This window comes from Harpia harpyja, chromosome 1, assembly GCF_026419915.1.
Source record: "Harpia harpyja isolate bHarHar1 chromosome 1, bHarHar1 primary haplotype, whole genome shotgun sequence".
NCBI lineage: Eukaryota > Metazoa > Chordata > Aves > Accipitriformes > Accipitridae > Harpia > Harpia harpyja.
The window spans coordinates 88,658,403-88,674,257 of NC_068940.1; the positions used below are offsets into that span (position 1 = coordinate 88,658,403).

The 15,855-nt window shown below is 32.9% G+C and overlaps 1 protein-coding gene across 1 annotated transcript in view; it reads right to left on the reverse strand.

Annotated features, from left to right (window-relative positions):
* Positions 1-15,855, reverse strand: part of DNAJC1 (DnaJ heat shock protein family (Hsp40) member C1) — a 114,606-nt gene that overhangs the window by 60,992 nt on the left and 37,759 nt on the right. The window contains exons 2-6 of the mRNA XM_052804086.1: positions 13,008-13,109; positions 12,141-12,187; positions 5,493-5,658; positions 4,492-4,589; positions 3,338-3,431 (exon numbers count right to left, since the gene is read on the reverse strand). Coding sequence (XP_052660046.1) covers positions 3,338-3,431; positions 4,492-4,589; positions 5,493-5,658; positions 12,141-12,187; positions 13,008-13,109 — 507 coding nt within the window. The remainder of the gene's footprint in view (positions 1-3,337; positions 3,432-4,491; positions 4,590-5,492; positions 5,659-12,140; positions 12,188-13,007; positions 13,110-15,855) is intronic.

Here is a 15,855-nt window from a genome sequence, read left to right on the forward strand (position 1 = left end):
TGCACACTATATTTAGCTGGTTTATTTCTTTGTAAGAACAATTTTCAGTTCCAATAAGCATTTTAATGGAGTTTTGTTTCTTTTTTTTTTTTTCCCCTTTTTCTTTTATTTATTTTTTTAAATATATAGCCTTCTTCCAGGTCATTCTCATGAAACAGTAAACTATAAATGACCTTAGAAACAATTTGCATTCTTTTTCTATCTTTTTCTTGAGCCTACATTATAAGAATTAAACTTGGTAATAGTCAATGTAATTTACACCCCACTTAATGTTTCTTTCACACCACAGATATTTGATTTATGATACATTTTATGTATTCTTTTCCTTTCACTTCTTCAAACAAGCGTAAAGATGCTGGTTTCACCCCCAAATTTAACTAAAGTAAATACATGGATATAAGGACCTATGTAGTCTCTCTCAAAATACAATTGTCAACAGTTTAAAAAAAAAAAAAATCATTTTTTAGTTTCTCTCATCCTCCTCTCATCCATTTTTCTTTCAGCTTCTTGACATAAAATGCAGACTACAATAAAATGGCATAGGCCATCACAAGGGCATGCAAACAAAGCATTTTTCTTCAGTAAAGGCCCACCTTAATTATTTTAAGTGCCTCCTTCTGAAATCTGACATTTTGAAGGAGGAGGGGAAGTAGGAGAAAGACACTCAATTGGATAAATGAGAGCCAGGCATGGGCAGAAGCTCAGCAACAGAATCCTCAGACAGAGCTGTTGTAAGTGGAATATTCACATTAACTAATGGGAAGAGAGATGGATGCTAGGTTTTTCCTTTTAGGAATCAATACAAGAACTGGCAAAAAGTTTAAATTGAACTCTCCTTGTGGTTTTTGTTTTGTTGGGGTTTTTTGTTGTTGTTGTTGGTTTGGTTTTGTGTTTGTTGTTTCTTGTTTTGTTTGGCTTTTTAATAAAGTTTCCTTTGAAGAAGAACTTGTGTACACAGGCATGTGGTTTTGTTTCCTTAATTTGAGGAAGCAGTTCAGCTTTTTCACTGACAGGGCTTTGAAAAATTCAGTGGCAGAAGCAACGCTTAATTAAAAGTATTGCTAACTCTTACCCTTTTCTGTCACAAATGGGGTTCATTTAAATATGGATGCATTTTTAGAAGTTAATCTACAATTGCATTAGTTGCAGATGAATGACAGCCAACTTTGAAAATAATTTGTTGGCTCTTAAATGACTGAAGAAATCATTTAGATTAACTCAATAAACAACTAAAATCTGTAGCAACCATCCGTATGTCAACCACTGGAACACCTTGTTAATTAATTTGCATGTGTAACTAATACAAATAACGCTACTCTGTATCTGTAGGAGTCTCATCTTCTAGATAAGCTGCCCTAGTGATTCTACTTATACTAGAAGCCTGAAATACTCTGAAATCTCAAGCCTATGTTAGTGTATTATTGAAAAGAAAAGCACTTATATTCAAAACAGGATCTCTGTACCAGGGTATAATCATATAAGTAAAGCTACTTTTTTTGCCATATGTTGATAATTGCAATTAAGGCAGAACTTGCTAAAACTTGAAATATAACTCAAAAAGAGCCCAGAGGTGTCTCTGTCCAGCTAGCTACAACATACAAGGTACCTTTTGCACTATCATTTCAGAAAACATCTCCAACATGAGGTCACTGCTGCTCTTATGCTCTTCAGAAGAGGTATTACTTCTTTAAGTATTGTTAACTAATAAGCTACAGTAATTTATTTCAGTTACCTGAAATCATGAATATTCCTAATATTGAAGATTACTTATATTTTATTGCATTTTAACTTACATAATTGGTAAGTCATCTTAAACAACAACAAAACAAACCCTGGAGTTAAGCAGTAGTGTAATTTACATACAGGGCAATTTACTCTAGAACCCCATCTCTTCGCTTCCTCCTTGTTCCAAAGCCTTCCTGCTCTGAATTCCTCTACATCATGCTTCCCCTGCCACCAAATCCCCACTTGCTGGTCTCCAACTTTCCACCAGTTATTGGATAGCTTTTTTCCCACTACCATTAATTTAATGGATTTAAAATCCACCACAAGAGGTATTGGCTATGTGTCTACAAAGCGCGAAACATCACTTCTGTTGTATTCATCTTTTCTGCCTATTCTGGCAGACATAGGAGCTGGTTTTTGAACAGCAAATCTGAAACCTGTCATACTGACTTCTTAACAGACTATCTTAGAATCACAAAAATGAGAAAATGACAGCTTAGAAAGATTTTTCATGAATCTTACTATATTCTGTAATATTTTGAATATTTTGCAATTAAGGCAAAAAAGAAAGTACTATAAATATTAAGAAAGCTTCAAAAATGCAGCAACAGCAATTGCTGAACCTAATTCTTTTCCATCTGACTCACCTCAATGAGGGATGAACATCAAAGCTTAATTTGGATACAACAGTTGATTTAATTAGCATCATCATTTTTGCTTTAAAAACTTGCAGAAAGAGAGGTTTCTTTATTAAAATAGCCACACAGTTCTGATGAAACTTTTAAAAGAGGAAGAGATACTAACTTTTGCGTCTCTTTGTAGGAAAAGTTAAAGTCTATAAAAATGGATGCTGAAAGACCAGACTTTATTGCATTTATAACTTTTACAAGCTTTTTGCTAACAGCAAATTATATGCTTTTTCCCACTTGAACACAGACAGAAATTGAACATTGATGCCGTTTATACTATCTATACTTCAGAATTAATACTCAATATTTCGGTAGACCAAAGTAAAATCCACCTTGCATTCCCTGATCCATATTCATTAGCAGTGACAAGGGTATTAAAAACAAATGGGTGTATTCAAAGGAAATTAAAAGAAAGAGCATGTGATATTAAAAAAGTTATTCTGATAACTCATCTGACAATACTTACACTGGCTGAGTATCAGCTAAATTTTACAGTTTATAGTATTGGATTAAAAAACCCACAACTGTGGGCAAGGCTGCCACATTTATGTTTATCAGTTACAAACATACCTTTGTTACTTTACCTTAGTAATTTCAGGTATCAATTTATATCATTATCCAGTGACTAAAAAAAAAAAGCTTACCTAATCAGAAAAAGTAATTTCACTGTTCCCCCAAAATATCCATTTAAAATATATTCATATTTTGATGAACTTATGATATTAAATTTGCCTCCAAAGAGTAATTTTTAATATATATACATGTGTGTGCATATATACACACACACACACACACACACACACAGAGTGTGTGCTTGAGCCAAAAAATTCCTAAGAACAAGTGCTATACATCTGATTATGCATAACATCATGATCAAGAAAAATAAAGTGATATAACTTATAACTTAAAATCATTACTATTACCTGGAATAGCTGAGGTAAAGCTTTCACAGTGAGACAGAACCATATTCCCAACTTGCATGGAAGTAAGTCATGCCACTGTGGTTTGTCCAGTACTCTGCAGTCAAATAAAATTGTAAGTTTTTCATTACTGCCACATAAAGTCAGAACATGCCCGTTATCCTTTAAGATGATTAGCACTTGTCAACTCCTATAAAAATGTGTAACTACATAATATTAAAGACAGATTTTGATATTTAATTCAAAATATCTAACAGCTAACTTCTAATCATTACTGTATTTTAATCTCTTAAAAGGGGCTTTTCTTCAAGAAAATAAATTTCTAAGCCACATAATCACTTCAATTTAAAAAAAACCCAAACCCAAAAAACCCCTCAAGCCTCAACCAAGTGTTCACAAGTGCTGACAACCAGATATGAAGACTGTAGCATAAACAAAACAATACATAAAAATTAATGTCATTTGCAGTTCACTGGAGCATTACTCACTGATGTCATCAGGAAAGACAACAGGCAGAATGGTCTCTGATCTCCATCCTGCATTGATCCAGTTCATGCCCCCGCTGTGTGAACTATTTAAACCCTTCATTTCTTTCTATGAATCAATAGAAGAAATGGTGGTATCTTTTGGAGTGTCCTGAAAGTCACTATTTCCCTATGTGTTTCTTAACAAACAATGGTGTTAGAAGCCTTTACCAACACACTTGTTTTTAAGTTAATCAGATAAAAAGCATTAAATTAGACAAGCATTAAAACCCCATTAAAACTCCTTGCTTGGTATGGTAATAAACTAAAGCTTAAATAAATTGAAATTTGTTAATTGTAATCAAAGGCAAAAATCTTCAAAGATGGAAAAAGTTGTAAAATCTTCTAAAATCAACTTGCAGAAATAGTACCCTTCTATAAGCCACATACCATTAATTCAGCCTTAATCTTTCAATTATTGTTGATCTGCTGAATGAACACCACGCATTTATTTACAAATGAAAACCTGAAAATGCATCTACACAGGCACACTTGATATCAGCAATGGCTGTTACTACAAATACAGTTATTTTTCTCACAAAATATTTCAAAGATGCAAGGAGAGTATGATAAACTAAACCACTAGCTGATACAATGTTTTAAAATGCAGAAAACAAGAGAGTTCCTTCCCACCTTTCATTTTTGTCTAGAGCAGCAAGTTTGGCTTCATCTGTACTCCTGCCGCCTGTTTTTTTCTTCTTCTCCCTCTTTTTTCTGCTAAGCAGTTCATCCTTGATGTAGAAAGAACTACGGTTACAGGTTATCATTAACATGTAAACCACAAATGTTACTGGGACTCTTCTGTGAAGGGTAAACAGTAGAGTAGCATTTATGCAAATGTATCTAGGGGTCCTACATGATTAAGTAAAATGATCTATCTTAACAATAACTGTTGCCATGGTATCCAGTCTTTAAACACACATGAAGTCCAGTTCTGTCACTCATGTGTATCTCCATAGCAATCAAAGTTTTCTAAGAGGAGAAAGCATTCAACTTGCCTCCTTTCTCATTCATCAACTTCAATAATGCAGTGGAAAATAAAAAAAGTAAACAGATGCTAATGTATGAATATTTTTCAAACTGTGCTTAGGTTTTTTCCTAGTCTACTAAGTGCAACAAATTTTTATATGACAAAAAATAAAAAAAATAAAAAAAATTTTTAAAAAACGTGGTTTATGCTGCTTACCAACGCCTATCCTGTCAACAAAAACCAACCCAAAAAAAGCATTTAGCTAAGAACAAAGGCAAAGCCAGTATGACTTTTAAATGAATAAAAACTGATTATTTTTAAGCAACATTTAGGAAAACCATAGACATAACTACAGTAGCATATGATTCTGCATTAATAAATGATAGAAGAGTTTTTACTCCTCTTCTTCCTTCCAGTTAAAAACCAAAGAACCATCTCCTGCTATTTATTACCAATTCCAGAAAAATTAGTTTTTAGATTACTATTTCTGATATGTTGAATATCTCATTCTATAATTATCACCATTTTAAATATAATCCTTTTAAAATATGAAAAATCCTAATTCAAAACAGGGGAAGTGGTACAGATCCCTAGAATATGCAAACTTCTGCAGGAAATTCAATACTAATAATTGAAGCAAGTTTGATTTATTACCAATACTTACCAGCTGTTTTTCCAGGTAGATTGACCAAACCACAGCATAATGACCCACTGTGAGTATAATGAACAAGAGTAATGCCAGCTCAGCATTGCTCATTTTTCTCACCCGCCTGTAGTAGAATACAGGCTGTCGCCAATCTGGTAGTCCATTGATCAGAATATCATCATACCTACAGTAGCAAATATAACAGGCTTTCATGGAGAGCTAAAAATGAAATAAGCCAAACCATCCAATTATAAAACAAAACAAATGATAATCCACAGACTGCTTGAATAATAAACACACAAAAGATCATTTAGTAATGTTTTTTTTTTTTAATAGAGCAATGCCTTGTTTTGTCAGCTGCTAGGCTTGCATCTGGAAACAAACAGAATCCAGAACCAAATGCTGGGGAAATGTATCTAGTCTTTTGCAAGGGGGGGGGAAGTAATTTGATTGCTCCTGCAACACCCACTTCATCCCCCCCAGTTCATTCACTGCTGAAATAACAGACTTCTAGAAATGTATATGTGTTCTACCTGCCTAGTAATCAGTGGGCAGGTCTCCATGATAGAAGTAAATAACAAACAACAAACTACTAAATAAGTAGCAAAGAACAAAAGTCTCAAACAATAGAAATCTTTTTTTCTTTACAAATTAAAAGCACAAGTGTTGGGGGAGGGGAGAGGTATTTTTGCTTTTGTTTTGTCCTTTAGTAGCACAATATCCATTAGGTAAAAACGCTGCCAGACTTAAATTCATACCTGACACAGAATGGATGTTAAGTTAAAGGCTTGATTTTGATGTTAGAAAACCAAGTTCACCACAGCTAGACAATTCTGATTTTCTATTTGAAAAGCTGTCTCCAAAATCAATCTGTTTTAAAACTGTTTAATTTTTACTAACAGTACTAACTGTACAGAAACAATTTTACGACAATTTGACAGTTTTTCTTCACACAAATGTCTTGAAATTTCTTAGTATGTCTGGGTTCTTTTATTTACAATATGTTATCATCAACTTCAAAATAAACAAACCACAAACATGCAAAACAGATTTTTCTATTTGTTAACTTTTCGGAGTAAAGTTTCAAACAAAAATCTCTACACTAAACTCAAAAACCTGTATGTTCAAGATGCACAACCTGTTAATCTTAAATTGAACACAACTCATTACACATTCTAATCACACCATTTCCAGAATTAAATCTGCACTGAAAGGCCTAATTTGGTGCAACACATTGACCAAAATATTTTAATTAAAAATATTCTGAGTTAGTCGCAGGCCTAATTACAGGAATAGAAATAGGGCCTATATTGTCATGCAGGTCAGTAGAACTCAGTAGTAGGTTTTTCTCAAGTAAATTGACCAATCCAGGAATAATAGCGCAGCTGCTAAACTGCCAGTCTTGACATGTAAATCAATTTAAATGCAACAACTGCACTAGCTACTTTGATAGTTATTAAATTGATACCTTGGAGATGTACTAAAAAAAAATTTCCACAGGCAAATTCTTTTTTTTTTAAGCAGAAAGAGGCAATGTTTTTCAATTAAAAAAAAAAAACAACTTTAATTCAGCACATCTAGAAAAGCTGACTTCTGATAAAACATTTGTTCAAGTTGGCACTATTACTTCTGTGCAAAGGATTTAACACGTCAGGATTCTGCAGTGTTCTCAATGCTACCAGTAGTAAAATTCATATTACAAGATTCTATCTTCCATGACAATTATGAGAATACTAAGATTAATATCCATTATTGTAAAATTTGAAGTAATAACTTTTTCCCTTTCCCAGTAAGTCAGAACAAATTAACTACTAATGCCTTAACACAAACTCTGTTCAGAAAAATTGCTTAAGGTGTTACTTCAAAATGAAAATTTCTACTTTTTGTTTAAGAAATAAGTAGAAGTTTTAGCATTTAAAAAAATAATGCATTTGCTAAACATTTTATTGTTAGAATACAAGAAAATATTTTAGAAACAAAACCATTTAAAAAATAAATTAGGTTGATAAGATTTCACAAAAGATGCTCTTCCTTTGAAAGCCTCAGAGAAATATATGTAGAATCAAGAAAGAATCTTTTTTAATACTACTATAAATTTATTAAGCATTAGACTTTCTGACGCACTAAGGCTTCTTAACTGATGTATTGAAAATGTGGCTCCTGATTAAATAAGGTCCATATATGTTAATGGTAATAATATAGTAATAGGTAAAACAAGATTGCAAACTAACATTTGGCAACCGTGTTCTATTATAAATTATCTGTTAAGAAAAAATAAATTAAGACAGCAGAGTCTCTTGCATTAAACACTTTAAACAGCACTCTGTATTTACTAGGCTATGTCCGCTGTTCTGAACAACAGCCTCCAAGGATTAAGTCTCAGAATCAATGCTCTATTGATTTTACTATCAATGAGCATTATGACTCACACGACTGGCCATTTTAAGGGAAGATAGCTTCTATTATAACCCACTTTTTAGAATATATACTGTTAAAAGATAGATCGCTGCTTTCAATAGTAATTAAGCTCTGTATTTGAAAAATAAAGATATCAATGATTTTTAGGTTTTCAACTGGAAAATGATCCTACTGAAACTCAGAAGCTTCCCATAATTTTTAAATCTTGATTTCCAAATTTAGGATGTGGTTTAATTAAAAGCAAGTTTCTCATTAAAGAATTTCTTTATAGAAACCTGTATTAACTATGAAAGACAGTTCATCCATGTGCATCAAGAGCTACATTCAAAAATTAATTACAAAGCATTCTTCTTTTGGCAACCTATATTAATTGTTACCCTATGTAAGCAAAAAAAAAAAAATCAAGCTGAAAAAGGAAAAATACATCTGCAGTATTTTTTCCTCAGACATATGTACACAGAATGCACCAAGTCTTTGACATATGAGTATGCCTGCGAGTTGTATCTGAAATATAGCAGTCAGCAAGCTAAAAAACCCCAAAGCACCAGTACAGAAACAAAAAGACAAAAAACCCCCAAAAATCGCCATTTATAACTTAAGTTGAATCTTTCTTTTAAAACGCAAGATTCTATACAAGACTTGTTAGTCTTGTACTAACAAATAACCAATTGCAAGATTACTAAAATTTCATTCTTCTGTAAAGTTTCATGAAATAAGTTTTTGGAGCTTTGTAGAATCAACTACATTGCAAGAAAAAAAAATATCCATTAACTGTAGTAGCTAATTACAGTATCATCTATTTTAATATAATTTACTTTTCCATTTAAAAGAATCATTGCATTTCATATTTCAAATAATTTCAGAGATCTGATATAGTTTATATACTATAACCTTGAATTAATGAGGTCTATTCTAAACTATGGGAAGACTGCACTGGCATTTTTTATTTTGGGGTCTTTTTTCCTCAAGCTGTCAAAGACATCCAGTGCAACATCAGCCAGAACAATTTATACCTATGAATACAGACATTTAATTATAACGAGAGCTAAGATAAACACCTTTCTTACTCTAAACAAGTATATCTTGATTCCTTTGCAAATGCTTCCTGTAATCAAGCCCATATTGTTATAGAGGATAGGCCTGGTAGGTAAAAAAGGCTCCTTAAAATGGTAACAAACAATGAAATTAAAATCTAAGATTTTTGCCTAATTATAATTAATAGAAATGCCTAAAACTATCTACTTTTTCATAAATTAAAAATAATCAAAGGCTAATAAAATTTATCATCATCAAGCTGATTTACCAATAAATGCCCTAAAGTATATTTCAGAAAATGCACCTATCTCTACATACCCTAAAGATAAACTTTTCTGTAGAATTTCACACACTCTGCAGTGTATACAAAACATAAAATATTATGTTCTGCTCCATGTATGTTTAATTTAATGTTAAACACTGCTACATTAAACAATGCTGCATGTATGTTTAATGTTAGACTATCAGAATGTTTTGATTATGTATCAGTGTGTAAAAGAAAAGTACTAACACAGTAAGATTACTATATTCTGCAGTAGTACTAATAATATTAGTATACTTCACCAGCAACTATATAACTTTCTCAAAAAAGCAAACCACATTTTAATTATAAAGCCCTGTATTATAATTGTCAGTAGAGGAACTATAATATTTTAAGAAAGGCTTCTGCTATCAGATAAAGTAAAAATTCACTGATAAATATGAAAATACAGAAGCTTTAGAAAAGTAATTACATATAGCTGGCCAACAGATCTGCCTTTTTAGAATGCTCTTTCTGCACACGCACACAAACAATTAACACCTCTGACATTCACCAAGACATGGAGGAAGGGTGTAATTAGACCCAGTTTTATTGTTTCAAAATGAGTTAATCACTCACTTATACAGTGCAGGACCTTGTTCCTGCCTTTACTGGTTCCACTCTCTGTACACATACCAGGAGCAATGCAGGATTACATCACTTTTGAGATGAACAGTAAGAAGCAGGTACGACTGACTTCACTATACAGAAGCAGAAGCCTGCAGCTCACTTCTTGATGTTGTGTAATCCCATGCTTCAAACCATTTAGGCATCCAGTTGTGAAAGGATTCCCAGCTAAACTGCCAGAATTACTCACCAACTAATTTGTAAGAAATGAAACTAATTTCCATCTCATCCCATCAGGTCTTTGAGTTACTTCAGAAACAAAAACTACCACACTGCCGTGGGGGGTGAAATCTGGCAGAAAGCCTTGTTACAGCAGACCCAAATAAGTATCTCGGAATCAGGATAAAACTGAGTTGATAAGCCCTGAGAGACAAAGGGTGCAGCATAGTTTCTCCCCAGTGCATGCACGTAACAGTAAACTTTGAGCCTCTTCCACTAGGTCCATCACCTCACTCAACACATAGCCAAATATCAACATCTAAAGTAGGAAGATCCCAAAAAGTGACGACTCTCCCCTTCCGTTTGCCATATGGTTGCAAGAAACCCATGAGTTACCTTACAACAGAAACGATAGTACAGGGGGAGCCGCTCCTAGCGCACTTACTTAAGACTTGTTTTAAAGACATGCTACAACAATACGTTACAGGATACAGGACAGACCACACTCCATTTACAAGCTCAACTGAGAGTTTATCATTAGACTGTGTAATAAATCTGATCAATAAAGGTTTTCTCAAAGCAACGAGGCCATATATGTCTGCTACTCTACATGTTATTTCTAAACTCTGCATATTATTTCCAGAAAATTCTCTGAAAGTAAAGACTATTTAATCCACTACATTTATATTTAATCAACTGTAGGAGCAATATCAACCACACTGTGCAAGAAAAATACAACATTGTCTATGTACAAAATAAGTTGTTGACAATGAAATCAATCTAAGCTAGAACTATCTACTGCTACTTTAAGTTCTCATTTGTAATCACTATGCTGCACTAATTAACAATATTCTCACAAACAAGTTGGGTAAGTTAGTCACATTTGTAATGTATACAAGGCTTAAAGACAATTTTTACAAGCTACTGCATTACTGTTCCATGCAAAAAGCTGCTATTACAGCTGCAAGGAAATTCCTAGAAGTTCTATGCTGCAACTAAAGTTCCAGAGAGGCAATATCACAAATTGTATGTAAACAACATTATAAACAAAAAGGTGGTGAAATTTTGGGGATAACTCACTTTTCAAGTGGTCTGAAACCACTTAACTAACAATTTTTTTTTAAACTTCCCTTGACTAGAACTTCACAATGAAATTCTCTTGTGAGATGTGAAATAAAAAAAAAATATATAAATTTCCAAAAGTACTTCTATGAAGTACATTTTCATGACACTTCAAGAGAGTATTATCAAAAAGTAGATAATCTGTACTATAAAACCTGGACTCCTGCCAAAACATCTACAAAGCCAAAAACCCTTTAAGAAATGTCTTTGTGAAGCCCTGTTTAAAGACTTGTAAGCCAAAAGATGCTTTACTAAAACTTCAACCCCAACACAAAACTCTTTCAGTGTCCCAGTTTTCCTGATAATCACTAGTTTAAATGGTCATCTGCTTAAAAGAAGAAAAAAAAAAAAAAAAAGAAATGAAAAGAAAAAGAAAAAAAAAAGGTTCAAAATAGTCTTCCAGAAAGCAAATCAGCCCCAGGTTTTCAGTTCTTAATCCTATCCCCTTCAGGTACTGTTGGACCTGCTCCTGAACCAGCAAGGACAGCTATCATTTATTAAAAAAAAATTATGCTATGTTTATCAAAGTTTACAGTATAGATATACACCTGAAAGAAAAAACAATGAACTAAACAACAGAAAACAATGTTGAAGATGACACACACTGGAAATTATCCCTAAATATCATGCAACAAGCCTTTTATTGATATCGTGAGATACAACTGGCAGTTGAATCAGTGACCTACATTTTCAACCACAGCTTTAATAAAACAAGCAATGATAATTGACACAACTCAATAAAAAGTGATATATTGTTAAGTGTTAAAAAAATTGCTCCAACTAACAGCTAGCTTTTAAAGTTCTTTCAAATACTAGTTTTAAAGGAGAATAACCAGCATATCACACAAAAACACACCAGCTTCCCCTTTAATACACATACAATCTTTAATTAAACAGCTACATAGGAATTACAAACTTAAATTATGCAAAAAATCATCTGAAGAGTTACAGTTAAGTCAAACAGGACTTCAACATGCTTTAAGAACCTTTGCAAATTAACTCACCTCTGCCTCCTTTCTTCATCCTTTAAAACCTCATAGATAGCCACCAACTAAAACAAAAACAGAAAAAGGAAAAAACACACAAAAGAGTTTACTTTAGGGTTGAGTTTATAAAGTTTGAATAGTAGTATCATATTTTACATTTGCCAACTAATGACCTTTGCTAGTTTTCGCTTTTCCCTACAACACTAAGAACCAAAGTCAGTATGTAAGAGAAACAGTGACATATTCAGATACAAAGTTTCATCAGATACACAAACAAGCAACTCCTGCAAAAGACTTTTTTTCCCCTCCTCACATCTGTCAAACTAAGTCTTGTCTCAGCAACACCTTAAAAACAAAAGGTATCATTTGTTTCATCCTAAAGATCTTACTGAAATTAAGGAGCCTGTATTTAGTCATCAGAAGTATATTTTTAAAGGTAGAGCTAATTAAAACAGTTGTGGTTTCACTCTGTAAAGATTCAAAAGGTGAAAAGTCAAAACCTAAAATGAATTATTTTCATTAAATTATGCCTACATATGACTTGCATTGAGAACTGAACAGAAATTTTCCCTATTGCTTTTGAAAAGGCTATTTATAAACAGTCTTACCTAAAGTGCAAACTGTATTTTCCTCCTCAGAGTGTAAGTCTAAGTATTATCTTCAAATTATTTTTAATATACAGGTAAATACTAAATCTGAGTTATTCAACAAGTTAATTCCAAAAAAGTGTACTTGTTTTTAATCTAGCTACATCAGGAAAAATGTAATTCAGTGTTCAACTTAGTAATTTCGAAGGTATACCATTGTTCTTACTAAAATGACATAATCATAAAAAATTCTGATTCTATTTTCCCTAGAACTTTTATTGCCACACATTGCACTTACTTGCCTAAACTGTGTTTCTGCGTTTTCATCTTTATTCTTGTCTGGGTGTAAAACCAGTGAAAGCTTTCGATATGCTTTCCGAATGTCTGCAGCCGAAGCATCCTGAAAAAGGAAAACAAAGCAAACTGTCAGAAACTAATTCCCAGAACTTTGTTAAGATGTGAAGACAGCCAACCAAGTGCAGGAACTAAGGCAACGTAATTTGAGACGTCTAACAACCAAGCCGTGCAACTAGCCTAGCCTAAATGCCTGAACAGTCATTCAGTCCAATTCACCTTTCATTTTAACTTCCTTCATTACCATACATCCATTACAATTATATTTGCCAAACTTCCAAACACTTTTTTGCTTAAAAACTAACCCAGGCACCTTCTGCACCATTTAAAAGTTCAAATAAAAACTGAAAATTATTGCATCTGCATATCTTCAAGACAGATGTCATTTCAGCAAATTATCATGCTCAATTTCCCAAACTCAGGACTTGCTATGAACTCTTCCCTTATTAATATTTACATGTAATTCACCACTAATAGGACTTCCATTCAACTTCAGCTTCACCGTGTCTGAAGAATTGTATTTTTCTAAAGTAGCTTCAAATTGCAGTCTTGAAGCTATACTGTAGCACTGACATCAATCTATACCTTAATTGTTATAAGAATTGCACATATTTTGGGAGAAAAAAATAAAACTCAGATCGTAAAATGCATCAATGATGTACCAACTCAGCTGTACAATGCACAAATTTCTGAATTAATGACTGCTATTTAGTACATGCTATAAAGATATCCAGAAATGAAAGATTTGAGTTGTATTATAAAGTATATAGGTGTTACACTCACCAGAAGATCCACAAAGTATCACATTTAAACAGAACTACTTACATTCTATTACTAACATGTCCAAGGCAACATTTTAGAAATCAACTGTTTATCTGACAATTTTTGTTTCTTAATTTTATATATATTGTTCCCCAGTATATTCTCTCTCTCAAAATTACAGTGTCAATAGGAATTAAAACACACCAGAACACAGATCTGAATTAGCTGTGAGAGGAACAGAGCTGAAATAAGATAATAATTAATGCAATACTGTAATTAGTCTGTCAGGCTTTTTATTACAAATCATTATTTTCATTTCAAAATTTTCAGTTTTATAACATGAGGCTATAATAATGCTGTATACAAATTTGGGCCAGAAGTGAATATTACAGAAAGACTGGAAGAGAAGGGGAAAAGGATAAAGCAGGGGAAAATGTAGAATTTGAGAAAATTCAACTCTGAAATTATATTTTAAGGAAGCTGGTATTATCCCCTAATGCAAGATCAAAGTTTCCATAGTCTCTTGTCTGTCAAAGGAAGGTGCTTTTATTACTCACAGGGAAGATTTCTCCTGAAAAGACCACATATGCATTTTTTCATTTTTAAATTTTCCAACAGCTACTTCTAAGGTGTGTGCACACCAAAGCAGAATTCCTCTGGTTAAGTACCAGCTTGCTTCCAGCTTTACTGCCAGTGAGTTGCTTCATATTGCCATTGTTTTATAGGTTTATTTTTAACTCTTGGTTAAGGGGAAGGAAGAGACAGTGATGAAATATCTATTCTAAGCACAAAGAAACATTAAATTCTTGAGATGTAGACTTAATAGAATTATATGAAATAAATGTGAAAATGCAAAGTAAATAAGTCTTTTAAAAATTAGGGATTGAGACCATGACAACTTCAAGAATGAGTACCTCCAGACCATGTATTTGCGATAAACCACAGCTTATTCCTTCTCTACCACGCATATAGATGTGCTTGGTTATTATTTTTGAAACACTCCCGATGAAGAGTTAAAAACCTGATAAAAGCGTATTAAAGAGTTGTCCCACAGTATTCTTCCAATTACTTCAAACAACAAACAAGCAAAAAAAAGTTACAGTGTTTTCAGTTGTATCCGAACAATTTAAACCTTAGTTTTATTTGGGAGCAGCATGATTATTTGTGTAAAAGATCAGGACAAAAGATAGTTTACCTGTTTCATGCTTAAGCAAAGCAAGAGATCCCAAGTCAACTCTGAAAGAATAAAGCTCCTTAAATATTTATGTTGCTTCACATTGAGAAGTTGAAACAAAAAATTATAAATGTACAAAACCACAGTGTTCATCTTAGTTACCAGAAATAATTTAGAGATTGTTTTGTTTCCCCTCATCCACCAACCCAGTCAGCCACTTCATAAACAATGTGGGCTTGTCTTCAAAACAGAATACAATAGTTCAGCACTACTATACCAAATAAAAATCAGGAAAGAGTTTACTGGCCACAGTTTTAGCTGAACCATGAAAGTGATCTTTATGAACATATCAGCTAATTGTAATTAAGCCCCTAAAAGGTTGAAAAGGGGACAGTAATACCAATAAGTAATTAAATATGGGATGTTGCTGTAAATTATTTAATTACAATTGGTCCATATAAATTTCTAAAGCAACAATAAGTCTGCCTGCTAATCGGTTCTTCACAGTACTGTCAAACACAACACAGGAATATGTTGTATGTTCCAATCTTTTTGCTAATTAATGCTACCTATGGGTAATGTTAGGTATCTTCAGGCAATGTTCCAGATCCTCTAAGAGTTGCCCTGAACAAAAGTGGTTGGTTTTTTAGAAAAGTCTCTCATCACTACAGAACTTCCTAGCAGTGTTTGACCCTAAATAAGCTACAAAGAATGATTATTTTCAAACTAATGAAGAAACATCTACCAAACTGAAGTCAGCTGTTCTAAGAGACTTTCACTTATAAGCTAACTGATTCTGTTAGCCACCTTCAGTAACATTTCCATAAAGGCTGAGCAACAAAGCACTGAGTTAAGA